General features: G+C 49.3%; 1 protein-coding gene across 1 annotated transcript; it reads right to left on the minus strand.

Moving 5' to 3' along the window:
• Positions 1 to 25,840, minus strand: Myh7 (myosin heavy chain 7). Its single transcript, XM_004661802.2, has 38 exons — positions 25,640 to 25,840; positions 25,210 to 25,353; positions 24,779 to 24,935; positions 24,657 to 24,684; positions 24,003 to 24,111; positions 23,826 to 23,918; positions 23,655 to 23,718; positions 23,203 to 23,301; positions 22,859 to 22,962; positions 21,918 to 22,056; positions 21,697 to 21,815; positions 20,954 to 21,103; positions 20,507 to 20,677; positions 19,573 to 19,882; positions 19,251 to 19,318; positions 18,806 to 18,893; positions 18,085 to 18,202; positions 17,818 to 17,941; positions 17,411 to 17,547; positions 16,914 to 17,169; positions 15,104 to 15,346; positions 14,799 to 14,975; positions 12,495 to 12,640; positions 11,007 to 11,097; positions 8,287 to 8,676; positions 7,940 to 8,066; positions 7,650 to 7,768; positions 5,628 to 5,824; positions 4,978 to 5,161; positions 4,646 to 4,811; positions 4,394 to 4,518; positions 3,580 to 3,888; positions 3,168 to 3,371; positions 2,923 to 3,048; positions 2,546 to 2,821; positions 836 to 931; positions 593 to 727; positions 1 to 18 (listed from the first exon to the last, which is right to left on the minus strand). Exons 1-38 carry the CDS (start codon positions 25,838 to 25,840, stop codon positions 1 to 3), a joined length of 5,808 nt encoding a protein of 1,935 aa, XP_004661859.1.
• Positions 25,841 to 26,331: the final 491 nt, after the last annotated feature.

The raw sequence follows: 26,331 nt of genomic DNA on the forward strand, positions 1-26,331 counted from the left end.
TTACTCCTCATTCAAACCCTTTTGAAAGAAAACAAAGTCCAAATTAACTCCGGGGAGGCAAGTGTGGTGGGGATGGGGATGAGGCACAGAAACTGAAGTCGAGACCATGGTACCTGAAGGGCAGAGGCCTCCTATGTGATGTGGATGGGGCCCCTGTGGTGACACAGGTGTGTTTTAAGGGATCAGCGTAGAGGGAGAAAGGTCTGGAGGGAAGGGCTTTGGGGTGGGTTAGAGGGAAGTTGACTGGGTGAGGACAGGTGGTCCTCTGGGATGTCCTTCTCATGTTTGAGTTTCAAGGTTAGGTGCCAAAATTAAGAAGTGTGTGTGTGGGGGGGGTGTTAAAACTGGTAATTGGGCAGAAGTGTGACATGCTGGGTGTATATAAATTGAGGTTGCATAGAGCTGACCACTCTAGGGCTAGGATTCACAGAATCACCAAAAGTTAGATCAGAAAGCATCTTGCAAATTGGTAGAGACTCAATGACCTTGGCCTCTGGAGCTTGTGGTTTATTTAGGGAATACATGAAATGACATTATCTGAAGCTGACAAAGCTGTGGGAAATGACAAGCAAAGTCCAGGGGACAGACCCACCTTGGCGCCAATGTCACGGCTCTTGGCCCGCAGCTTGTTAACCTGGGACTCAGCAATGTCCGCCCGCTCCTCGGCCTCATCCAGCTCATGCTGCACCTTGCGGAACTTGGACAGGTTGGTGTTGGCTTGCTCCTCCTGTGGGAGGACACAGGGGTTGGGAGGAGGTGCGAGGGGGCCTGGGCTCCCAGTCTTCCAGCTCCCTTGAGTTTCTCTCCAGGCCTCCGTCTTAGCAGAATCACTCACCGCCTCCTCAGCCTGGCGCTTGTAGGCCTTGACCTTCAGCTGCAGCTTGTCCACCAGGTCTTGCAGCCGCAGAAGGTTCTTCCTGTCCTCCTCTGTCTGGGGTCAGAAGGTGGGCAGAGGTGAGTGTGGTGCAGTCATAGGAGGCAGTGTTACACCAATCTTGGCGTCACTTATCCTCTTTACCCTGAACATAGCACCCTGAGCAAATTCTGCTTTTTGATCCTCAATAGTTTTCTTATAATTTCTCATCAAAAGAATTTTTGGGGGGCTGGAGAGATGGTTTAGCAGTAAAGGCAACTGCCTGTGAAGCCTAAGGACCCAGGTTCAACTTCACAGAACCCATGTAAGCTAGATGCATAAAGGGACGCATGTGCACAGGTTGCTCATGTGCACAAGGTGGCTAAGGCCCTGGTGTGCCAATTCTCTGTCTCTGTCTCTCTCTCTCTCTCATAAGTAATAAAAATAAATAAATAAAACTAAAAATTTTGTTTGTATTTTTTATATTTTATTTATTTGAGAGAGGGAAAAAAATCAGAGAGGCAGATAGAAAGAGAGAATGGGCACTCCAGGGCCTCTAGCCTCTGCAAAGGAACTCCAGATGCATGCGCTACCATGTGCATCTGGCTTATATGGGTACTGGGTCCTTAGGCTTTACAGGCAAGCACCTTAACTGCTAAGCCATCTCTCCAGCCCTTGTTTGTAATTTTAAATTTTATTTATTTATATACGTGTGTGTGTGTGTGTGTGTGTGTGTGTGTGTGTGTGTATAGACTAGGGTCTCTTGCCCCTACAAACACCAGCTTCTTGTTCCACTTTGTTACCTGGCTTTACATGGGTGCTCAGGAATCGAATCTGGACCAGCAGACTTTACAAGCCAGCACCTCCACTGCTGAGCCATCTCACCAGCCCTTTGTATTTTTGACACAGGGTCTTACTGAGTGGACTAGACTGGCTACAAACTCATGATCCTCCTGCTTCAGCCTCTCTAGTGCTAAAATCATGGATTTGCCAGTACACTGAGAGTGAATATGAGTATTTTAAATAATTCCATAAGGAAGGAACCAAAGGCGCTTGTGACATCTCTGAAATCACGCAGTAAGTTGTAGGTACTATTCCAAGGAGCAGACTCTCTAGGACCCTGGGGCATCATGGAGCATAAACTCCCTGGCTCTGAGTCCAGCATGTACCGGGAGTGACTCTGGGGCTTTGAACATGATGGAATTTCCTGGGCTGCATTGGAGATGACATGGACTTGATTTAGGTTAAGGACAAAGTGTGCTTAGAGGGAAGTGACATGTAAGATTGGAACAGAAACAAATTCTAATTGAGAATCTGACTCTAGAAAACACTACAGGAAGCTGGGTTAATACCACACTCAGTAATGAACAAGTTTTGAGAGTTGTTTAAATGGCTTGGTATACCTTTGGTCTGCTTACAAATTTGCTTCCTGGGAAGCAATGCTGGGTAATCTCTGCCTAGAGCTCTGGGAATATCCCTGCGTGTTGGGGGGTGCTGAGGGTGCATATCAAGGTGGAACACAAAGGCTTGGTGACTGACCTCTGGCCCAGGGCATAAGGGCTGGTCAGGGAGAAGCAGCACTCCAACCCTGGCCCAGGAAAAGATAGCCACAACCTCTGCATTGCCCCTTAGATGCTTGACATTGTGCCTTTAGACCATGGTAAATGAATGACACCATAATCCTGTCTGCACCTGGTAGGTGAGCTCCTTAATGCGCCGCTCGCTCTTCCTCATGCCCTTCACTGACTCCGCATTGCGCTTCTGCTCAGCCTCCAGCTCGTTCTCCAGCTCCCGCACCCGGGCCTCCAGCTTCTGCAGCTGCTTCTTGCCACCCTTGAGGGCGATCTGCTCGGCCTCGTCCAGCCGGTGCTGCAGGTCCTTAATGGTCTGCTCCATGTTCTTCTTCATGCGCTCCAGGTGGGCGCTCGTGTCCTGCTCCTTCTTCAGCTCCTCCGCCATCATGGCGGCCTGGGCATGGGAGAGAGGGGCACATCGTCAGGCCCCCACGCCCTCACTGCCCAGCCTAGGAGATGCTGGCCTGGAGTGGACACAGTGGGTAGGGGACTCACATCTGTGATGGCCTTCTTGGCCTTCTCCTCTGCATTCCTACACTCCTGCACTGCTTCTTCCACTTCCGTCTGGAGCTGGGACAGGTCTGCCTCCATTTTCTTCTTCTGGTTGATGAGGCTGGTGTTCTGACGGTAGAGTGACAGAGCAGGAAAGGCAATGAACATCTCTGAGTGGCTCCTCCCCCTGCCATGTGCTGGATCCTGCCAGGCTACGGTTCCTCAGGAATGCACAGGGACCCTCTCACCTGGGAGTGCAGCAGCTGCACCCGCTCACTGGTCTCGATCAGCTCCTGCTCAGCCAGCTTCCGAGAACGCTCTGTCTGCTCCACCACAGCGCGCAGCTCCTCCAGCTCTGCCTGCAGCAGGTTGTTGCGCCGCTCCACGATGGCCATGTTCTCCTTCAGGTCATCGTTGGCTCGGACTGCATCATCCAGCTGGATCTGGGTATCCTAGGAATCAAGAGAAGGGCCTCAGTGCTTCACAGAGCTGTCATGTGGAACTGGATGTGAGTGGCTTGGGATTGGCCTATTTCTGCAGTGACTGCAGGCCAGGCAGGATCTGGTACCTTTCATAGGATACTATACCACCCTCACTTGGCCATGTGGAAGCCAGTCCTCTTTGTGGGTGAGGGACCTCTGGTTTCCAAAGCCCAAGTACCTTTAGCAAGCTCTGGAGACTTTTCACTTGCTTCTGGGCTTCGGCGGCCATGCGGTTAGCATGACTGAGCTGGATCTCCATCTCGTTGAGGTCTCCTTCCATCTTCTTCTTCACCCTCAGGGCCTCATTGCGGCTGCGTGTCTCTGCGTCCAGGGAGGTCTGCAGTGACTCCACCACCCGCAGGTGGTTGCGCTTGGCCTGCTCCATCTCCTCATCCTTCTCTGCCAGCTTCCTCTCAATTTCTGCCTTGATCTGGTTGAACTCCAGCTGTGCGCGGAGGATTTTTCCTTCCTCGTGCTCCAGGGAGGCCTGGAAGGAGGAGAGGAAAGGGGTTAGAGGTAGAGACAGGGTCTGGAGTAGAGGCAGGGGTCTGCCCAACAAATTATGGATACAGACAGTTCAGGAATGGTATAAATGGCTCAGTGAGGGAAGCAGAAAGAGGGAAAAAAACAAAAGGAAAGTACAAGAAAAATGAAAACAAGCAGAAGCAAAGGTGATTTAGGCCCTCAGAGGCAAGAGTCAGCCATGAAGACAGAGAGGAAAATAAAGAGAAAGGTGTTGCCTAGGAAACAGAGACAATCAGACACAGAGGGTACAAAATGGTGGTGGAAAGGGGAACCTAAAGTCCACTAAGTAAAATGTTTGCTTGAAAGTAGTTGAGTGTTGAGTGGCCCTTAACTCATTCATTCCACAAATATTTGTTGAATGTCTGCTGTGTTCACACGCCTGGGCCCTGGAAATGAGCCAGTGAGAGAAGAGCAAGGTCGGGAGCCTACAGCTCAGAATGTCACCCGCCCCACCCCCATGGATGCACCTCAGCCTCCTCCAGGGCAGACTGCAGCTCCAGCTTCTCGGCCTCCAGCTGCTTGCGGATCTTCTCCAGCTCATGGATGCTCTTTCCAGTGGAGCCCAGTTGCTCAGTGAGGTCAGAGATCTCCTCTGTATGGGGGACACAGTGACTCAGGGGTTGCTGTGGTCCAAAAGGGGTTTGGACATACTTTAAGCAGCTTGCCTTTGGGGCTGCTGAGTGACCCCACATGGGGACATGGCTTCTGGGCCCACACACCTTGAAGGTTCTTGTTCTCTCGCTTGAAGGTCTCCACGTGCTCCAGGGACTCCTCATAGGCGTTCTTGAGCTTGAAGAGCTCAGTGCTGAGGGAGCGCGCCTCCTTCTGTGAGGACTCCAGCTCTGACTGCGACTCCTCATACTTCTGCTTCCACTCGGCCAGGATCTGTGGGGGACAGGTCCAGCCCTGGGTCCAGCCCATGTCCAGGGGCTGCCTCAGGCCCCTCACTTGGGCTTAGCCCCCTCCCCTGTCTCTAAGAAGAGCAGCAGTTGTCTTGAGCTGGCACAAATCCCCACTCCATCATTGGCTGCAGCCCCCACCATGGGCCCACCTTGTCAAAGTTCCTCTGTTTCTTGTCCAGGGCTGCAGCAGCGGCATTGGAGCGTTCCACATCTACCATCAGGTCTTCAATCTCATTTTGTAGCCGGTGCTTGGTCTTCTCCAATGAGGAGCACTTGGCGTTGACGGCCTCCACGGCCTCCTCAGCATCTTGTAGCCTCTGGGCCAGCTTCTTCCTGCCAGGGGTGGGTGAGGAAGGATGGGAGGGAGTGGGGAAGATGGAGGAGGTGGATTTGGACAAGAGGAGAAAATATGAGTTCTTCAGAAGACAGTGCTTAAAAACTCAGAAGTGCTCAGAGAAGCCTGAGAACAGGCCCCAAGTCCTGTGGACAGGGCTGTGAGAGCCACAGGCATCCCTCCCTGGTGCAATGTAGAGGACATGGGTTTCTGTAGCCTCCACTCCCCACAGCGCCCTGCCCCGGGTGGGAGCACTCAGCCCTCAGACAAACCTTTTGTTCGTCTTATATTCGGATGAGAAACATAACGCGAGCAAAAAGCTTCCCTGAGAGGAGCAGGAGGTGGGCTGGGGCAGGGTCCTCCTGAATTGTCACATATTGCCTGAGCATCCCCTATTGGGATCTGCTGAGGAGAGGGCTTGGCTACAAAGGGGTCTCAACCTGAGGCTGGCTGCTCAGGACTCACTTGGCTTCTTCCAGCTCCTCCGTCCGCTGGATGGCATCTGTTTCATACTTGGTCCTCCACTGGGCCACCTCCGAGTTGGCCTTGGACAGGACACGCTGCAGCTCGGCCTTGGCTTCTGTTTCCTCCTCGTACTGCTCTCGCAGCAGGTCACAGTCATGCCGGGCTGACTGCAGGGCATGCGCCAGGGCATTCTTGGCCTGAGGAGAGGTAGGCACCAATGGCATAATGCAATTTATAAGGCAACCTTTGTCCTTCCCATCACCCCAATCTCAACATGTTCGCTTGGCTGCACCACTGTCCCATCCCCAGCAGACCTAGAGTGGTTTCCTTAGTACAAACAACATTGAGAAGTATCACCACACTATTTACGAAGTCCTCATGCATACTGCCCTGTGGTCCTTGGTGTAGCCAGTGTTAGCATCCATGCTATGTAAAGATGGGAAATGGGCCAAGACAGATCAGGATGTTTTCCCAAGATTACCAAGCTATAAGGGGCAGGTTAGCATTGAGTTGCATTTCTTTGCTTTTGTTTTTCTTTTTCATTTCTTTTCTTTTCTTTCTTTCTTTCTTTTTGTTTTTGGTTTTCCGAGGTAGGGTCTCATTCTGGCCCAGACTGACCTGGAATTAACTATGTAGTCTCAGGGTGACTTTGAACTCACAGTGATCCACCTACCTCTGCCTCTGGAGATTGGGATTAAAGGCGTATGCCAGCATGCCTGGCTAATTTCTTTGTTTTTTAACTCTTGATTATTATTCTTTTTTTATGAACTCTGCAATGTACTAGTAATGAACTCCAGCTTAGTTTCCTTCTCCTGTCTTTGGTTGGCCCTCCTAAACCTCAGACCCATCCATACAGTCCTTGCACCTTATCCCTCTGTCCAATCTGCCTCCTTAGATGATGTCCCTTCTCCCCTCCCCCAAGCATGGCAGCAGAACAGCAGGGGCCTCAGTCTGGGGAACAGACTTAGGGTTGGGCCTATTCTTTCTTTCTTTTTTTTTTTTTTTTTTTTTTTGGTTTTTCAAGGTAGGGTTTCACTCTAGTCCAGGCTGACCTGGAATTCACTGTGTAGTCTCAGGGTGGCCTCAAACTCACAGTGATCCTCCTACCTTTGCCTCCCAAGTGCTGGGATTAAAGGCGTGTGCCACCACGCCCAGATCCCTATTCTTTCTTTCTTTTTTTTAAATTTTTTTATTTTATTTTATTTATTTATTTATTTGAGAGCGACAGACACAGAGAGAAAGACAGATAGAGGGAGAGAGAGAGAATGGGCGCGCCAGGGCTTCCAGCCTCTGCAAACGAACTCCAGACGCGTGCGCCCCCTTGTGCATCTGGCTAACGTGGGACCTGGGGAACCGAGCCTCGAACCAGGGTCCTTAGGCTTCACAGGCAAGCGCTTAACCACTAAGCCATCTCTCCAGCCCTTTTTTAAATTTTTATTAAACATTTTCCATGATTATAAAATACATCCCATGGTAATTCCCTCCCTCCCCACCCCCACACTTTCCTGTTTGAAATTCCATTCTCCATCATATTACCTCCCCATTATAATCACTGTAATTACATATATACAATATCAACCTATTAAGTATCCTCCTCCCTTCCTTTCTCTTCCCTTTATGTCTCCTTTTTAATTTACTGGCCTCTGCTACTAAGTACTTTCATTCTCACGCAGAAGCCCAATCATCTGTAGCTAGGATCCACATATACCCTATTATTTCTTTTTGGAGTAAACAATAAGCCTCATTCTTGGGACAGAAAGTGATGCAACTTGGCATGGTGGTGCAAGCCTTTAATCCCAGCACTCAGAAGGCTGAGGTAGGAGGATGGCTATGAGTTTGCCGCCAGCCTGGGCTACAGGATGAGTTCCAGGCCAGCCTGGGTTAGAGTGACACCCTGCTTCAAACAAAACAAAACAAAACAAAACAAAACAAAACAAAACAAAACAAAACAAAAGTGATGGAGATGTAAGGCCAGTTGATATATTCTGTGTTTTTGGTCAGGTGCCAGAGTCCAGGCCTCACCTTGACCTCCTCCTCCAGCTGCCTCTTGAGGTCCTCCAGCTGCTGGGTGTAAGTGAGCTTGCCTCGGGTGAGCTGGGAGATCAGCGCCTCCTTCTCATCCAGCTGGCGGGACAGCTCCCCTGCGGAGGCACCACCATGCTCAGCTTGTCAAGATCAGCCTCCCCTCTGCCCTCAACTCCTCCCTAATCCTCAGGTGTCATTTTCTGGAGAGACTGTAGACATGCATGGGGTGTGTGTACTCAAACTTGTGGTGGCTCAGAAGGCTGGGGCCCATGCAGCTCCAGGCTCACCATTCTCCGTCTGCAGCTTGGCCCTCTGGCTGGTGAGGTCAGTGACAGAACGCTGGGTTTCCTCAGCCTTGCTCCGGTGTTCATTCATCTGGTCTTCCAGGGTCCTGCACATCTTCTCCAGGTTAGCCTGTATGAAGAAGGAGTTATGTGGTGGTAGCAGAAAGGACCGGAAGGTGGTAAGGGGTGCCATTAAAGAAGAAAGGGAGGGGGAAGACATGGAAGGAAGGAGGGGATGGATACCCACATAGAGAGGAAGGGATGCAGGAAGATGAACCATCAGGAAGAAGGAAGGAAAGTGGAAATGAATAGAGGGATCTGGAGAAGTGAAGAGGCTGAACAGGGCCCACCTTGGCCTTGATGATCTGCTCCATGTTGGAGGTGACGTCATCCAGCTCCAGCTTGAACTCGCTCTTCTCCTTCTCCAGCTTCTGCTTCACCCGCTGCAGGTTGTCGATCTGCTCCCCCAGCTCGGCCACACTGTCCGCGTGCTTCTTGCGCAGGGCCGCAGCAGTGGCCTCATGCTGCAGCGTGGCTTCCTCCAGGTCCCTCCGCATCTTCTGGAACTCGGCCTCCCGCTTCTTGTTCATCTCGATCTGCACAGACGTGGCCCCGCCAGCCTCCTCCAGCCTCTCGCTGATCTCCTCCAGCTCTCGGGACAGGTCTGAGCGCAGCTTCTCCACTTTGGCCCTGGCTGTGCGCTCTGCCTCCAGCTCCTCCTCCAGCTCCTCTATGCGCGCCTGGCCCGGGACACAAAGGGTTCAACCCACCGCCTGGACCCATCCGTGGGATTAAGAAGACCTACAAGACTCCTGGCCTATCAGGCGCAGCAAGTGAGATTATTTTACCACATAAAATAGGGACATATATATGCTGGAGAGATGGTTCAGTGGTTAATCCACTTGGTTGCAAAGTCTGATGGCTAGGATTCAATTACCCAGTACCTGGGTAAAGCTGCAAGAGACCCTGGCTCTTCCTTTCTCCTTGCAAATAAATAAATAAAAATGTTTAAAAATGAAAAGGGGGCTGGGTGTTGTGGTGCACACCTTTAATCCCAGCACTCAGGAGGGCCAGGCAGGAGGATCATTGTGAGTTTGAGGCCAGCCTGAGACTAATTCCAGGTTAACCTGGGCTAGAGGGAAAGGTGGCATAAAGGGATCTGGGGAAGCACTTGAACAACCCATTTAATTTTCTTTCATCTACAGTATTATTCATCCTCTTCATTGGAGGAAAAGTTGAAGTTAGCTCTTGAGGGCAAAGGAATCTGTGTCTAAGGGTTTTTTTTTTTTTTTCCCAAACAGTTTAATGACAAGTGTTTTCTTTTTCTTTTCTTTTGTTTTATTTGTATTTATTTATTTGAGAGCGATATACAGAGAGAGAAAGAGGCAGATAGAGAATGGGCTCCACAGGGCCTCTAGCCACTGCAAATGAACTCCAGATGCATGTGTCCCCTTGTGTATCTGGCTTATGTGGGACCTGGGGAATCGGGCCTCAAACCAGGGTCCTTAGGCTTCACAGGCAAGCACTTAATCCCTCAGCCATCTCTCCAGCCCACTGGCCCTCTTTTTTTTTTTTTTTTTCAAGGTAGGATCTCACTCTATCTCAGGCTGACCTGTAATTCACTAAGTAGTCTCAGGGTGGCCTCGAACTCATGGTGATCCTCTTACCTCTGCCTACCGAGTGCTGGGATTAAAGGCGTGCACCATCACGTTTGGCTTATTTTTTAAAATTATTTATTTAAAAATATTTTATTTATTTAGCAATTTGAGTGAAAGAGAGAGAGCAAGGGCAGATAGAGAGAATGGGTGTGCCAGGGCCTCCAGCCACTGCAAACAAACTCCAGATGCATGCGCCACCTTGTGTTTCTGGCTTATGTGGGTACTGGGGAATTGACCTTGGGTCCTTAGACTTCTCAGGCAAGCGCCTCAACTGCTAAGCCATCTCTCCAGCCCTTATTTATTTATTTGAGAGAGAGAAAGAGGCAGGGCGAGAGAGAGAGAGCCATCTCTCCAGCCCAAGGGCAAGTATTTTAAGAGAAAACCATGTCTGTCTGATCAGATAGCTAAAAACCTAACTTGACGTCTGTCTAGACCCAAAGAACTAACCATCAGGGCAAAAAGGACTTTAAAAGTCACCAGGTGGAAAGCTGGGCATGGTGGCACACGCCTTTAATCCCAGTACTTGGGAGGCAGAGGTAGGAGGATTGCCATGAGTTTGAGGCCACCCTGAGACTACATACCCTACTCTGAAAACCAAAGCTGGACAGATTGCTTAGTGGTTAAGACACTTGCTCTTGAGAAGCCCCAAGACCTACGTTCACTTTCCCAGTACCCATGTAAGCCAGATGTACAAGGTGGCACATGCGTCTGGAGTTATTTGCAGTGACTAGAGGCCCTGGTGTGCCCATTCATTCTCTCTCTCTCTCTGTCTTTTGCTCTCAAAAAAAACAAATAAATATTTCTTTTTAAGTCACTAGGTAACTGGGTGGTCATGGAGACCCAGAGATCTGAAGTGGGCTTCCATGGTAACTTAATTAGACAGAGCTGAAACAGAATGCCAGGATTTCTGTCCTCCTGCCCTGGTCTTTTCAAAATCTCTTTCTGTGTCCTTCTGTCTTCCTTGGGTCATGACTCTTGTGGAGGCTCTCCATGGGGAAACTTGTTAACTTTCTTTAAAATATTTTTATTTATTTATTTGAAATATAGATGGACAGAGGGGGAATGGGTGCACAAGAGCCTTTTACCACTGCAAATGGACTCCAGATGCATGTGCTGCTTTGTGTGTCTGGCCTTATGTGGGTACTGGGGAATTGAACCTGAACTGGCAGTCTTGCTAACAAGCATCTTTAACTATTGAGCCATCTCTCCAGCCCTGAAACTCATTAATACTTTTAAAATCCAGGCATGGTGGTGCACGCCTTTAATCCCAGCACTGGGGAGGCAGAGGTAGGAGGATTGTGTCTCTGTTATAGACACAAAATAATTTCTTGTAAATGCAGGAATAGCATATTCAGAGAAGCTGTAAACCAGTCCAAGGACTACAATGTCCAATTGGGGCTCCTAGATCTTACCTGAAGCTCTTTGAGCTTCTTCTGCAGTTGGATGCCCAGGGCCTGCTCATCTTCAATCCTGGCATTGAGTGCATTTAGCTCAAAGTCCTTCCTGTAGGGAAGAAGGGAGGGTGAGGCAAGAGAAGCTGGCTGGGTTCAGGAAATTTCCACCAGTGGCTAGAGATGATAATAAAACAAATAAAGAGCAGGATTTGGGCTGGAGAGATGGCTTAGCAGTTAAGGCGTTTGTCTGCAAAGCCAAAGGACCTCTGTTACATTCCTCAGGACCCACGTAAATCAGATGCACAAGGGGGCACATGCATCTGGGGTTCGTTTGCAGTGGCTGGAGGCCCTGGTATGCCCATTCTCTCTCTCTCCCTCTCTCTACCTCTTTCTCTCTCTCTCAAATAAATAAAAATAAAAACTTTTTTAAAAAAAAGAACAGGATTTAATGTAGGAAAAATAGTTTCCAAGGGTGAGGTATAATTCCTAGAGGCATGACACTTGCTGTTGGATTCAAGTTCAACAAGATAGTACTGAAAAGGCCTCTTCACAGAATGGCAGGACTGGGCTCTGTGGGACTTTTGTATTATTGGCTCATGTTTTCTCATCTGTAAAATGAGGGTGGGTAGATGAGAATTTGCCCAACATCCCTTTTAGTTCGGATAATCTTTGTCGCTGCTACTTTAAGCAACTTAATAATTTCTCCCTTTGTTGGTGTATATCTTTGTACATTGTATTGCATTTCATAAATACAATTTATTTCAATTATTTCATGTACTTTGATCATATTCACTGTTCTCCAAATTCATTAATCTTTCTGAGCCTTAATTTCCTCTTTGGTAAACAGTACTACAGATACTAGAGATTGAGGATCGTCTATTCACTAATGCATTCATTGAACAAAATCTGTACCTGGGGAAGTGTGAAGACTCCTGTGTAAATACAAGCTAACATGCCATAAAAGCCTCAGATATCAGAGAGTGTTCTGTAACTCCCTGTTCTCCAAGCCTGGGTGTGCACCTTCTGGAAAGACTTTCAATAAAAACTGGGACCATAAGTTATCCAGGAAAAATAAGTAAATGTCCTGACCCTTTCACTTACTAAGAATGGGCAGACCCATTTCTTTGTGGACAGGCATATGGGTTCTGTGGGGAAAAAAAAACCCAAAAACTAAAGGACTTTCCTGGTAAGCTTTTGTGTATAACCTTCCTCTGTATCCAATTGAGTTGTGCATAAAAGAAATGTGCTTTTGTTTTTATCCCTACCAAGGGCCCAATAGGAAAAGGGGTCTTGAGGGATCCAAGTTAATTTTTTTCTTTTTGCCAGAGAGGACTGTGGGGCCTGATGTGTATGTTGGGAGAGGAAAGCACTCTTCCTGAAGGCCTTTGCCCACAGACTGAGCAGTCACTTGGGTCACTGCCTCTCCAGATGGCCTTGTTCTGTCATGGACAGAGCAGGCTGCTGGGCTGGGGGAAAGGAACAATGGCAGGGAGGGGAACGTGGTACTTTTTCAGCCGCTCATCCAGCTGCTGCTTGTCATTTTCCAGATCCATGATGCTCTCCTGGGTCAGCTTCAGGTCACCCTCCAGCTTCCGCTTTGCCCGCTCCAGATCCATGCGCACCTTCTTCTCCTGCTCCAGTGAGCCCTCCAGCTGGTGGAGAGAAAGGCCAAGCCATTCCCCAGTGAGGAAGAGCATTCTGACTTGGTGATTCTGGAGTTCAGTTATTCCAGATTTGGGGAACCCTTGGAGCTTGTCCAGAATGGGTCAAATGTATTTAGGGAACTGTGAGATTGTCCAGCAGGTAGGGATTGCTCAGTGGATATTTGATGGATGAATGAATGTAGAATAACATTTCAAAGCTATGATCAGCATCTATAAACACTACTGGTACCAGGTCATATTGTAGAAATTTTAGACACAAAATTCAGCTCCTACCTAAAGGGAGCTCATAGTCTTGTGGCTAAAACAGATACCTTCATAATTATAAGAGAGTAGTCAAGGATTCAGCGGAAGTATGCTACATACAAGGAAACATTGGTCACTTAGGACAAACCCTGCCCAAAATATTAGAAGTGCAAAGATCTTTCTTGAAGAGTCTCACAAATTTCCTAAAGAAACACATCATGTTATTATGAGATAATCCCATAAATCCTATAGTCAAAGACAGAAAGCCAGGCTTGGTGGTGCACGCCTTTAATCCCAGCACTCAGGAGGCAGAGGTAGGAGGATAGCTGTGAGTGAGTTCAAGGCCACCCAGAGAATAAAGAGTGAATTCCAGGTCAGCCTGGACTAGATAGAGTGAGACCCTACCTCGAAATGCTACCCCCCACCAAGAGGCAGAGATATGTGGATTTAAAGCTTAACTAAATTTTAAAAAATTTCAAATTTATTTATTTATTTGACAGAGAAAGAGGGAGAGAGAGAGAAAGAATGGGCGTATCAGGGACTCTCTCCACTGCAAACAAACTACAGATGCCTGCTCCCCCTTGTGCATCTACCTAACATGGGTCCTGGGGAATGGAACCCGAGTCCTTTGGCTTTGCAGACAGATGCCTTAACTGCTAAGCCATCCCTCCAGCCCTAAAATTTTTTTTTAATTTTTTAAATTCATTTTTATTTATTTGAGAGCAATAGACAGAGAGAGAAAGAGGCAGACAGATAGAGAGAGAAATGGGCGCGCCAGGGCCTCCAGCCCCTGCAAATGAACTCCAGATGCGTGCGCCTCCTTGTGCATCTGGCTAACGTGGGTTCTGGGGATTCCAGCCTCGAACTGAGGTCCTTAGGCTCACAGGCAAGCACTTAACTGCTAAGCCATCTCTCCAGCCCCTAAAAAGTTTTAAAATATTTTATCTATTTATTTGCAAGAAGAAAGAGAGAGAAAAAATGGGCATACCAAGGCCTCCAGCCACTGTAAGCAAATTCCAGATGTATGCACCACTTTGTGCATTGCCTTTATTATTATTATTATTATTTTTTTTTTTTTTTGGTTTTTCGAGGTAGGGTTTCACTCTAGCCCAGGCTGACCTGGAATTCACTATGGAGTCTCAGGGTGGCCTCAGACTCACAGCAATCCTCCTACCTCTGCCTCCCCAGTGCTGGGATTAAAGGCGTGCGCCACCACGCCCGGCTGCATTGCCTTTATGTTGGTACTGGGGAATCAAACCCAGGCCATCAGGCTTTGCAAGAAGTACCTTAACTGCTGAGCCACCTCTACAGCTTCCTTAAAAATATTTTTAAAAGCCGGGCATGGTGGTGCACGCCTTTAATCCCAGCACTGGGGAGGCAGAGGTAGGAGGATTGCTGTGAGTCTGAGGCCAGCCTGAGACTCCATAGTGAATTCCAAGTCAGCCTGGGCTACAGAGAAACCGTGCCTCAAAAAAACCAATATATATATATGTGTGTGTGTGTGTTTTATGTATTTGAGAGAGAGAAAGAGGCAGATAGAAAGAGCCCTGGGCATGCCAGGGCCTCTAGCCACTGCAAGTGAACTGCAGACACGTGCCCTCTAGTGCATATAGCTTTACATAGGTCCTGAGGAGTTGATCCTGTGTCTTTAGGCTTTGTAGGCAAGTGCCTTAACCACTGAGCAATCTTTCCAGACTTGAATTAACTTTTTGTAAAACCCTGGCTGTATTATTGATCATATCAGTAAGATTGGATATATAATTAGTTGCATTTCTACCCCACAGTGTCCTTGTGGGAAGACAGCAGGAGAATGAATCCCTTCCAACGATTCCCAGCCCATCACACACACCTGTGAACACAATGGACCCGGCATGTGCAAGCACATTATGCTTCATCTACTCACATCATCCACCTGCTGCTCCAGCTTGACCTTGGCCTTGGTCAGGGTGTTGACCTTGTCTTCCTCAGCCTGAAGGTCATCCAGGGCCTGCTGGTGGGCCTCTTGCAGAGCTTTCTTCTCCTTGGTCAGCTTGGCAATGATCTCGTCCAGCCCAGCCATCTCCTCTGTCAGGTTTTTCACCTGCCAAACAAAAACCACATCTCCTTTAGGGTCAACACTCAACATCCTGGGGCCACCTATAAGGACCTTCACAACAAAGACCAGAATTTCACCCGAGTCTGCTCTCAGCCACAGAGAGCTGGCCTCACCTTGTTCTCTGTTGCATGCTTCTCCTTCTCCACCTTTGCCAGGGTCAGCTCCAGGTCATCGATGTCCCTCTTGAGCTCAGAGCACTCATCTTCCAGTTTGCGCTTCTTGGCAGTGAGCTCTGCGTTCATCTCCTCCTCGTCCTCCATCCTCTCGGTCATCTCCTTCACCTTGGCCTCCAGCTGGATCTTGTTCTTGATCAGCTGGTCACAGCGCTCCTCTGCATCAGCGAGGTTGTCTTGTTCCTGGGAAGAGCACAGACAGAAGGCTGCTCAGAAGACAGTGTCCTTGTCCTTACAGGTAGAGGAAGGGAGAGGCACATAACTCAGATTGAAAAGGGGCTGTAGGTGTATTTTCACCTAGGAAGGGCCTCAGAAGGAAGAGGACAGGAAAAGTTTTAGGGTAGTGTGACTTGGGAGCAGAGCAGAGAGTGAGGGAATTAAAAGTCTTTATTTGGCCCTTTTCCTCTAGTTTCCTTCACTGCAGGAACTGCGTCTGTTGGTGTCAAGCACTTTATGTATTTCATCCTAATGAGACAGGCAGCTTTATTTCCTACCTAGGGATGAAGAAGTTGAAGTGCAAAGAAAATCTGTGATGGGCTTTAGGAGAGGGCTAAGTCAATAAAGTACTTGCCTTACAAGAATGAGAAACTGAGTTAAATATCCAGAACCTATGTAAAAAACAGCAACAACAACAACCCGATGGGTCTGTTGGTATGTGCTTACAATCTCAGTGCTGGGGAGGTGGAGACAACTGGGTTCCTGGGCTCTCTGACCAACCAGTCTGAACTACATGGCAAGCTTAAGGCGAAAGAGAGACCCTGTCTCAAAATGTCACATGCACACTTATACACATGCACACCTGTGCACATATATGTACATATACATACTCATACACAAGCACACATGTACACACTTATATGTATACAAACATATACATATGCACTTAAAAAAATAAAAAGATAACCTGTGGGAGTTTTTAAGGGCTTAGCATCATTATTAACTTGTGAACCCAAGTTGAACCCAAATGGAAACCCTATGAACATAATTAAGTAATTTGGATATTTTTGGATATAGGGTCTCATGTAGCCTAGACTGGCCAAACTAGCTTTATAACTAAGGCTAGCATTAAATTCCTGATCTTAGCCGGTCATGGTGGCACACACTTTTAAAAAATTAAAAATTTTTTTTTCTTTATGTATTTGAGATAGATGGGGAGTGGGGGGGAGGGAGAATGGGTATATGCCAGGGCCTCCAGCCACCGCAAATGAACTCCAAACGTATGAACCGCTTGTGTATCTGGCTTATGCAGGTCCTGGAGAATTGAATCTTGTTCTTAGGCTTCACTGGCAAATGCTTTAACTGCTAAACCATCTCTCTAGCTTGGCATACACTTTTAATCCTAGTACTGGGGAGGCAGAAATAGGAGGATTGCCGTGAGTTTGAGGCACCTGAGACTACATAGTGAATTCCAGATCAGCCTGGGCTACAGTGACACCTTACCTCCAAAAAACAAAAAAACAAAAATAAATAAATAAAAACAAACAAACAAACAAAATGTCCTGATCCACCTGCCTCCAGTTTCTATAGGTATGTGTCACTATGCCTGGCTAAGCCTGTTTATTTAAAAGTGAATTCTTTTTGCCTTTCTTCTTTCTGAAGGGCCAGTTTGGAGGTCTTAGGAAGTGTGATCTCCAACTCCTCAGCCTGTGAGGGGACAAGATATTGAGCACTGGGTGCAGAGGTGTAGGGTCATGGAGAGTATCAACAGTGCAAGGTTTGGAAGTGCCAATAATGGCAGCAGTAGCCTCACCGCCTGCACTTGGAGCTGCAGGTCATTCTTCTCCTGCAGCAGGGACACCATCTTCTCCTCCAGCTCCTTGCGGCGAGCCTCAGACTTCTCCAGGGCGTCTTTGATGCGCCCGAACTCCTCCTTCATGGTGGCCATCTCCTTCTCTGTCTCTGCGCTCTTTAGCAGTGGCTTGATCTTGAAGTAGAGCTTCATCCATGGCCAGTTCTTGACCCCCATGAAGGCCCGAATGTTCCACTGGATGACCAGCAGGGAGTCTCTGTAGGTGCCAAGTGCGAAGGCTGGTAAGAGCCCTTCTGCCTCTTTCCCCTTGAGGTCCTGACTCCAGGTAGTCCCCTTCCTTCATCCAGCTCACTCTTCCTGAGGCCCTTAATCCCTGAGGTCCATCCTATGTTCATAGAAACCCCTGGTGTCTTTCTGCTGGTACTGAAGTCTTTCTACTGGCACTGCCCTTGAACTAGATCCCAAAGGGCTCAAAACCTTCTTTTGAGCTCTCTCACCTGCGTTCCAGCAGCTTCTTGAACTCCATTCTGGACAGTACACCACGGGATTGAGCCTGGATGCGAGTGATGATGCGGCTCAGCCTCTCATCTCGCATCTCCTCCAGCAGTCCCAGCAGCCCTGCCTTGAAGAACACCTATGGAGAATGTGTGTATTGGGCATGATTAGGAATGGTATGAGGGGAGAGAGATGGTGGGGATTAAGAAGGACAACAATTTAGGAGAGGGAAAAGGCCAATGGCAGCTTAAGCTGGGATGGGAAAGTGGTGGTAGGAGGGGATGGTAGCATGTGATTCAAAGATATCCCTAAAATAATTAATAAAAGCACATGGATGAGAGTAGGAGATGAGGCATTGAAGGACAAGAGGCGGCTTTCTTTAATTAATGTGTCTACTATCTTTCCTCACCTTGGTGTGACCAAACTTGTACTGGTTGTGGTCAATGTCCAGGGAGCCCAGCAGCTTCTCGGCCCCTTTCCTGCTGTCAATGAACTGGCCCTCAGGGATGGCTGCTGGGTTCAGGATTCGATACCTGGGAAGGGAAGTGCTTGGAGCCACCTTCCTTCTGCATGCATCTGTTCTGCCTACAGAATTTCAGGGCCCCCACAGACCCCCCACCTCCACCGAGGCAGCCCAGGCGCCCCTGCTCCCTGAGCCCTGGGCACTCCTGCCCACCTCTGCCGAAAGTCCCCATAGAGGATGCGGTTGGGGAAGCCCTTCCTGCAGATGCGGATGCCCTCCAGCACACCATTACATCGCAGCTGGTGCATGACCAGGGGGTTGTCCATCACCCCTGTGGCAGGAAAGGAGGAGAGGAGTGAAAGAAGAGAGCCCTGCAAGTTCTGGCTTTTGATCCTGGCTCTGGCACTTATTAGCTGGTAAGCTGAACAAGTCAGCCCAGTAACAAGCTTTCATTTGTTTCACTTTTTTAAAAGCCACTTTTAATAGCTGCCAGAATATTTTCTCATTGATTATTTTATGTGATTTATACTTATCCAGGACTGACATAGTCCATTTCCTAGGTGATTAAACTAAGGCCAGCAGGGTTGAGTGACTTGCTGAAGGTCATTAAGCTGATCAAAATCAGAGCTAGTCTTTGAATCGAAGTCCCTAAGCCTCTGTCTCCTTATGTGTCAAAAATAGACAGGCTTTATATATCTCATTAGGGATTATAAATCACTGATGGCGGACGACCATCAAGTGCCTTACACCTTGCCCTGACTTTCACATTCTAAGTGCAAGTTAGCATTGGGAGGGTGTAGCCTGGGGACCTCATGGATTACTGGTAGAGAAGCATGTGATTTGGAAACCACAAAAATTAGGAGATGACTGAGACGGCCCTGTGCCTGGGATAGTACATGGGCAGTGGTGGGCTATCCCAAGTTTGTGGACTCACCTGGGGACTTGGTCTCATTAGGGATGATGCAACGTACAAAGTGAGGATGGGTAGAGCGCAAGTTTGTCATTAATTTATTCAGATTTTCCTGTGGCAGAAAAGGCAAAAGGGAAAAGTAAAGAGAGACAATGAAACATGAAAGGTAGAGAATGGAAAGGAAGGGGAAGAAGGAGGGAGAGAATGCAAGGAGCAAGGAGATGAAAGGATGCTGGAGGAGATGGAAGGATGAGGAGGGCGGCTGATGGCAGATAGGACATGGAAAGACAGGGACAACGGGAAGTGAGATTTGAGGCCAGGAGATGAAGGAAGACATAACAAAGAGTGAAAAGAATCAAGGATGGGCCAAGAAGAACTGGTCCTGGGAGAGTTGGGATGGATAAGGGCTGGGTGGGAGATGGGGGTGTAGAGCAGATGGGGAACCACGCTGGGCTGGGGCCACACTCACCCTGTGTAGAGCTGACACAGTCTGAAAGGATGAGCCTTTCTTGGCCTTGCCTTTGCCCTTGTCAACAGCTGTGGGAAAGGGAGCCAACAAAGGGAGCATCAGTAGGAATGTGGGAGGCAAAGGACTTGAGGTGGAAAATCATGGCCTCTCCTCCAGCTTTGCCCACTTTGGACTGCTAGATGAAGGCCTTCAACATGGCTATCTCCTATCCCACTAAGTCTGTGAACCTCAGCATAGCCTGACAGGGAAGTGGTGAAGTGTAATTGACCTGCCTCAGAATTGTACCACAAACCTTAGTTCACTGGTGCCCCAGGGCACTTACGTGCATCAGCTCCAGCATAGTTGGCAAATAAGTTGCTGAGCAGCTTGAGAGAGGACTTCTGGTACAAACCCACCACTGTTTCGTTGAGTGGGTCCTTGTTCTTCTGAAGCCAGCCTAGGATGTTGTAGTCTACTGTGCCAGCATAATGGATTAGGGAGAAATGAGCTTCCTGTTTTCCTTTGACATTTCGGGGCTTCTGGAAGTTGTTGGACTTGCCCAGGTGGTTGTCATACAGCTTGGCCTTGAAGGTCATGTCTGTGGCCTTGGGGAACATGCACTCCTCCTCCAGGATGGACATGATGCCCATGGGCTGAGGGTGAAGAGAGAGCATCACTGAATGTTTTTCACCCAGCACCCATGGTCAGTATCTACTCACAGGGATGCCCTGTAGGATATTAAATTTAGTGCTAGTTATCTGAGGATAACGATCTTCTGGCTGATGAGGGCTTATGCCTTTTATAGATGAAAGATTTTACTGATGTCAGAGGGACCTTTGTGAAAGTCTGGGTTTTTCGAGGCCACCCTGAGACTACATAGTGAAAGTCTGGGTTTGTGGCTACTGTTGGCGCTTTTCATATGCTCCATCACACACCTCCTTGTGATGTTGAGGTTGAAAATAGGTGCACTCTTAGGATCCCTCACCCCCCTTCACATTCCCTGATTCTCGGATACATAAAACAGGCCCAACAAATATGTCCCTTGGGGAGGCATCCTACAGGTGCCCATCCTCCATGTGTTCGCTCTAGCTCCTGGGCGTACAGCTGTCAGCATCCTATTCTGTATGCTCTGCACAGCACAGAGCTCAGAAACTAGGACCATACTTATAATTTTCAGATGGTATTCCCCAGAAGGAAGAGGGTTTTCCACTTGATCTGGGGTGGAGTGTTTATGTAGGATGCAGAGAGAGGACTCAGGCAGTGAGGCCAGGCAGCACCTTCTCAATGAGGTCGATGCAGGCCTGCAGGTCCATGCCAAAGTCGATGAATGTCCACTCGATGCCCTCCTTCTTGTACTCCTCCTGCTCCAGCACGAACATGTGGTGGTTGAAGAACTGCTGCAGCTTCTCGTTGGTGAAGTTGATGCACAGCTGCTCGAAGCTGTTGAACTGCAGGGTGGGGCGGCCAGTCAGGCAGGCGTGTTTGAGTGACCATGCTTGCCAACCTTGGGCTGTGCCTTGCACCCTGCCAGAGCTCAGCAGGGGCACGGGCAATCCCCTTCTGGGTCTGGCTCTGGGTCTGAGGACAGGGCAGTGAGTGGCTCTGTCACTCATGGTACCTTCTGCCCTCTTGCCTGGCCCATGGCTGGCCCTCCACACTGGCCCGCACTGAAGAAGTAAGTGTGTGAGTGATCATTCTCCCTCTCCCAGGGCTCTCTGACTCACATCAAAGATCTCAAAGCCAGCGATGTCGAGGACTCCTATGAAGTATTGGCGTGGCTGCTTGGTCTCGAGGGTGGCATTGATGCGAGTCACCATCCAGTTGAACATCTTTTCGTACACTGACTTGGCCAGTGCCCCAATGGCATATGCCACCTGCAAGGTGGGGGAGAAAGCCAGATGAGCAGGCCTGGGAAGAATGAATTTAAAAGATTGCCCTTCATGTCATGACCCCCATCTTACTTGTTTGCTTGTTCTGTAAGATTTTTTTTTTTAATTTTTTTTTGTTCATTTTTATTTATTTATTTGAGAGTGACAGAGAGAGAAAGAGGCAGATAGAGAGAGAGAGAGAATGGGCGCGCCAGGGCCTAAAGCCACTGTATATGAACTCCAGACGCATGCGCCCCCTTGTGCATCTGGCTAACATGGGTCCTGGGGAATTGAGCCTCGAACCGGGGTCCTTAGGCTTCACAGGCAAGTGCTTAACCACTAAGCCATCTCTCCAGCCCTGTTCTGTAAGATTTTGATTTATTTACTTGCAAGAAGAGAGAGAGAGAGAGAGAGAGAGAACGGGTGCTCCAGGGCCTCAAGCCACTGCAAAGGAACTCCAGATGCATGAGCCTCTGTGCACCTGGCTTTACATGGGTACTGGGGAATCAAACCCAGGTCATTAGGCTTTGCAGGCAAGTACCTTAACCACTGAGAATTCTTTCCACGACCCACCTATTTAGTTTTTGAAGCTGACCCACCTGCTGGACATTCTGTCCCTTGGTGACATACTCATTGCCCACTTTCACCCGAGGGTGGCACAGCCCCTTGAGGAGGTCGGCTGAGTTCAGTCCCATCAGATAGGCCGATTTATCAGCCTCTGGAAGGAAAGCGCGGGTAGCAAAGTTGGCAAAGGAATGCTGGCTCTGAAGATGTGGCCCTTAGCAACTTTACAGCTGCCCCCAGTCTCCCTGCCTGTCACCTTCGGTGCCGTCAGGCTCTGCCTGCTCCTCCCGCTGCTTCTGCTTGAACTTCATGTTTCCAAAGTGCATGATGGCTCCTGTCAGCTTGTAAATCGAGTTCTTTTCCTCTGGAGTGAAGCCCAGCACATCAAAGGCACTCTGTAGGTAGGTGTCAGAGAATCCCAGAAAAGAGAGTATGACTGCTAAGTGAGAGTCTTCATGAATTGGAGGGAGAACTTGTCTCCTAGTTTATATGGATTTTGAAACTCCTGCACTCAGTGGAGAACTCCAAAGCATAGATGGAAGATGTGAGAGCAGGTTGCCACCTCAACACCACTATCTATGGTCGCAGCTGTTCTCGGGAGTTACTCTGGACGACTCACTTATGTTTCCAGTCCCCAAGCCGGGCGTGGTGGCACACGCCTTTAATCCCAGCACTCGGGAGGCAGAGGTGGGAGGATTGCCATGAGTTCAAGGCCACCCTGAGATGACAGAGTTAATTCCAGGTCAGCCTGGACCAGAGCGAGACCCTACCTCGAAAAAAAAAAAAAAAAAAAAAAAAAAAACCAAACCAAACCAGTCCCCACACTTGCTTCCCTGTCTGGTCATACATATCTGTGGGTATCTGTCCTACATTCAACAGCCTTCTCCAGCCCTGTGCTATGACTCTCCTTGCCCTCGTACCTTGGGTGAAATATATTTTTTGCCTTGTCTGCCCTCTGCCTCTCTCTCTCATAGTTTTCAGCACTTTCTGATTTGACAGAACACCAGATACTGGCCAGACCTATCAAATCATCTATATCCCAGCATACACTGCTCACAGGGCAGTGGCTCTCCAGCCGGGAGGGCATTATACCACTTTAAACACCACACAGCCCGTGTCTTAGCTGCATTCCTGAGCTGGCTGCGTGTGCCCCCACTGTTCATGTTCCGCTCTCTGGCTGCATGTTCACACACTCACATCAGTGGCCAGGAGCTCCTCAGAGTCATCGATTGAGGCCACAGTTGTCTCTCCTTGAGAGATGAAGGCATAATCATAGGGGTTGTTGGTGATCAGCAGCATGTCTAAATGGGGAGAGGAATGTGGTTAGGATGTGACACGGCCACTGGCTTCCATGGGGGCTGCTGGTCACAGCACACGGGCAGAGAGACAGCAGCAGACAGGGTTTGACTTGGCTTTCCAGCCCACAGAACTGAACCCAGCAGTGCCATCAAGCCCAGGGCATGCTGAGAGAATTCATACATAAGCAGAGGGACCCAGGTTGCCATGGAGATGGCTAGTTTCAGTCAGTGGCTCTGACTCACCCAGCAGCTCAGGCTTTTTGTTAGATAGGATTTGGTAGAAAATGTGATAATCTCTTTCTGCTTTCAGCTGGAAAATAACTCTGGATTTTTCCAGAAGATCTGTGAAACAACAGATAGGAAGGTTAGGATTTAGGCACAATGAAATAAAGGGAAATGAGTGAGAAATGTAGCACACAAAAGGCAGAGGGAGAGACTGTACACAGACACAGAGACCCAGCAATGGAGGCAGAGACCAGGAGATAAATCTTAGAGAAAAATCCCAGAAAAACACATGTTTATGTATAGACATGGAGGGAGACCCAGATGAAATCTGGGCAAACAAACGCAGGGATCTAGACACAGAGAGAGGAATCCAGCAGCAGAACAGGGGCTGGAGGTGAGGATGGATGGAGACCAGATAGTGCAGAACTTGGGGTGCTCAGTCTAAACACCAGCAGACTCATGGCACTCACAGGTCTCTATGTCTGCAGATGCCAACTTTCCAGTCGCCCCAAAGTGGATGCGGATGAACTTCCCCTGAAGGAATGGAAGAGGTGGTGATGAACGATGAGCGAGGAAGGCTCACACTTGAGGCCTACTTTCAGCCAGCCCATGTCCCACGCCCAAGGTCAAGGGTCACTCACAAAGCGGGAGGAGTTGTCATTCCGGACAGTCTTGGCATTGCCAAAGGCCTCCAGAGCAGGGTTGGCCTGGATGATCTGGTCCTCCAGGGTACCCTGCAGAGGTCAAGAAGGATGGCACGTGAGAGGGCTTCTCCCTCTCTTTCTGCAGTGCAGGCCCGTGGAGGACGACAGGCCTACCTTGCCTGGGGTCTGGTCCTTCTTGCTTCGATCCCCAATGGCAGCAATAACAGCAAAGTACTGGATGACCCTCTTAGTGTTGACAGTCTTCCCAGCCCCAGATTCTCCACTGTTGGGACAGACAGGGGCTCAGTAGGCAGTGAGTAACACTGCTTGAGACCAACAGGCTTCAAATGAGGAGAGAGCCCCTGTCCTACAAGAGTGTAGCGGTTCTAAGCAGGAAGCCATTGGAGACTGCACACAGGCAGTCTACAGGGTTAGGACAGCAAGCAGAAGGATGCCCTGAGAATGTGTAGGGCTTGGGAAGGGTGAGGTTTGGCAACACAGACAAGGTGAATCAGAGGAGGGGAAATGAGTTATTTGGGGAAGGAATAGGTAGGGCTGGAAAGACAAAAAGATTTTTGAAGAAAAAGATGAAGGAAATGAAGAGGTAAAGACACTGTGGACTTAATGGATAAATCAGTGAAGAATTAGAGGATAGTGGGTAAAGAAGATGAGAGAAAAGTAAGGGTGGTATAGAAAGTAGAAAGGAAGAGGGAGCACACAGAGAAGGGCTAGGGACAGGTCAAAGAAGACAGAGGAGATGAGCGTGAAGGTGGAGGGAAAGAGGAGTCCTGCCAGGGGCTGGAATAGGGGCTCTGTAGGGATACTCACGTGATGAGGATGGACTGATTCTCCCGATCTGGAAGAGAGGAGGAGAGAGGCAATGGCGTGAGGTCTGAGGGTCCAGGTGGGGGCTGTGGTTGAGGAGACGCAGGTCAGAGCTCCATCCTCACCTGTCAGCATGTACTGATAAGCGTTGTCAGAGATGGAGAAGATGTGAGGAGGGGCCTCACTCCTCTTCTTGCCGCGGTAGGCAGCCACCACCTCAGCATTGTACACTGGCAGCCACTTATAGGGGTTGACGGTGACACAGAAGAGGCCTGAGTAGGTCTAGGGATAGAAAAGGAAAAGGAGATGGGTGACCCGTGATGCACAAGGAGGAGCAATGATTTTCAGACTCAGAGAAAGACCCCAGGAGAAGCAGAGGGGAACCGAGAATGAGTGAGGCCCTCAGAATGTGCTCAATGTGAGCCATGCCAGTCCCCGGAGGGTTAGAACTGAGTCCAGGCCAGAGGAGAGTGCCCCACCACCTAGGAGGGCTCCAGGAGGGCATACATGGCTGGGAAGCTCTGGGCTCCGGGGGACAAACTGGTGTTCCACTCACGTAGATCATCCAGGAGGCGTAGCGCTCCTTGAGGTTGTACAGCACCGCCGGCTCGTGAAGGAAGGTCAGCATGGCCATGTCCTCGATCTTGTCGAACTTGGGTGGATTCTGCTGCATCACCTGGTCCTCCTTCACCGTCACCGTCTGCAGGAGACCCCATAGGCACCCCTGTGTCTGCCCGCTTCCCTCAGCAGGGAAAGAAGTGGGGTGATTCACACGCAGTGTTGAGCAGAGAAGGAACTGAGATCTCATGAGCAGAGCACAGGCTGCATGTTGGGAGTGAGAAGCTTGGAGGGTTTGTACCCCACCCAACAGAAAGGAGACCTGGTGGTCCTCAGGCATGCGAAGAGGATCCCCTGCACACTTTCTGTGCACGCCTGTGCATGTGGGGGCTCTCTGGGGCAATTCCACACACAGCCCTGACACCCACCTTGCCGTTCTCTGTCTCAGCAGTGACTTTGCCACCCTCTCGAGACACAATCTTGGCTTTGACAAACTCTTCTTTGTCATCAGGCACAAAGACATCCTTCTTGAGGTCGAAAGGCCTGGTTTGTGCTTCTAACCGCTCCTTCTCTGACTTGCGCAGGAAGGGGGCAGCAGCCCCAAATGCAGCCATCTCTGCATCCGCCATAGCTGTGTCTGGAATGAGCAGAACTGGCAGTCCTGCTGCTGTCCCTTCTCTCCCAGGGCTCCCCCTTCAGTGGGGGCTCCCAAACCTAGCACCATGCTAGCACTCAGGTTCTTCAGGTTTAGCCCGTAACCAGAGAACTGCCTAGCAAACCCACCCAACAAAAGCAACAACTAACTTGTTTAGGCTGGTGCCCTCCTCAGAGAGGGAAGAGCCTCTGGGTTGTCTAATGGAAGCAGGAATCTGTCTGTGTCCATCTGTGACCCTCATCACACCCTGTCCCCTCACAAGTCGCAGGAAAGGAGCTCCTGGGAGCCAAAATATTGTCCCCAAGGCAGGATAGAGGCTTTGGAACTGGTGTGCCCAACCTTCCTGGCACCCCCCCCCCACAACAAACACACTCTGTCTTTGGCTTTTCTTACCGTGGTTTCACAAAGTATCTAAAGGTGAGGAAGTAGACCCAGACCTGTGGGACACCTGGAGAAAGGAAAGAG

This window comes from Jaculus jaculus, chromosome 7 (genome assembly GCF_020740685.1).
Source record: "Jaculus jaculus isolate mJacJac1 chromosome 7, mJacJac1.mat.Y.cur, whole genome shotgun sequence".
NCBI lineage: Eukaryota > Metazoa > Chordata > Mammalia > Rodentia > Dipodidae > Jaculus > Jaculus jaculus.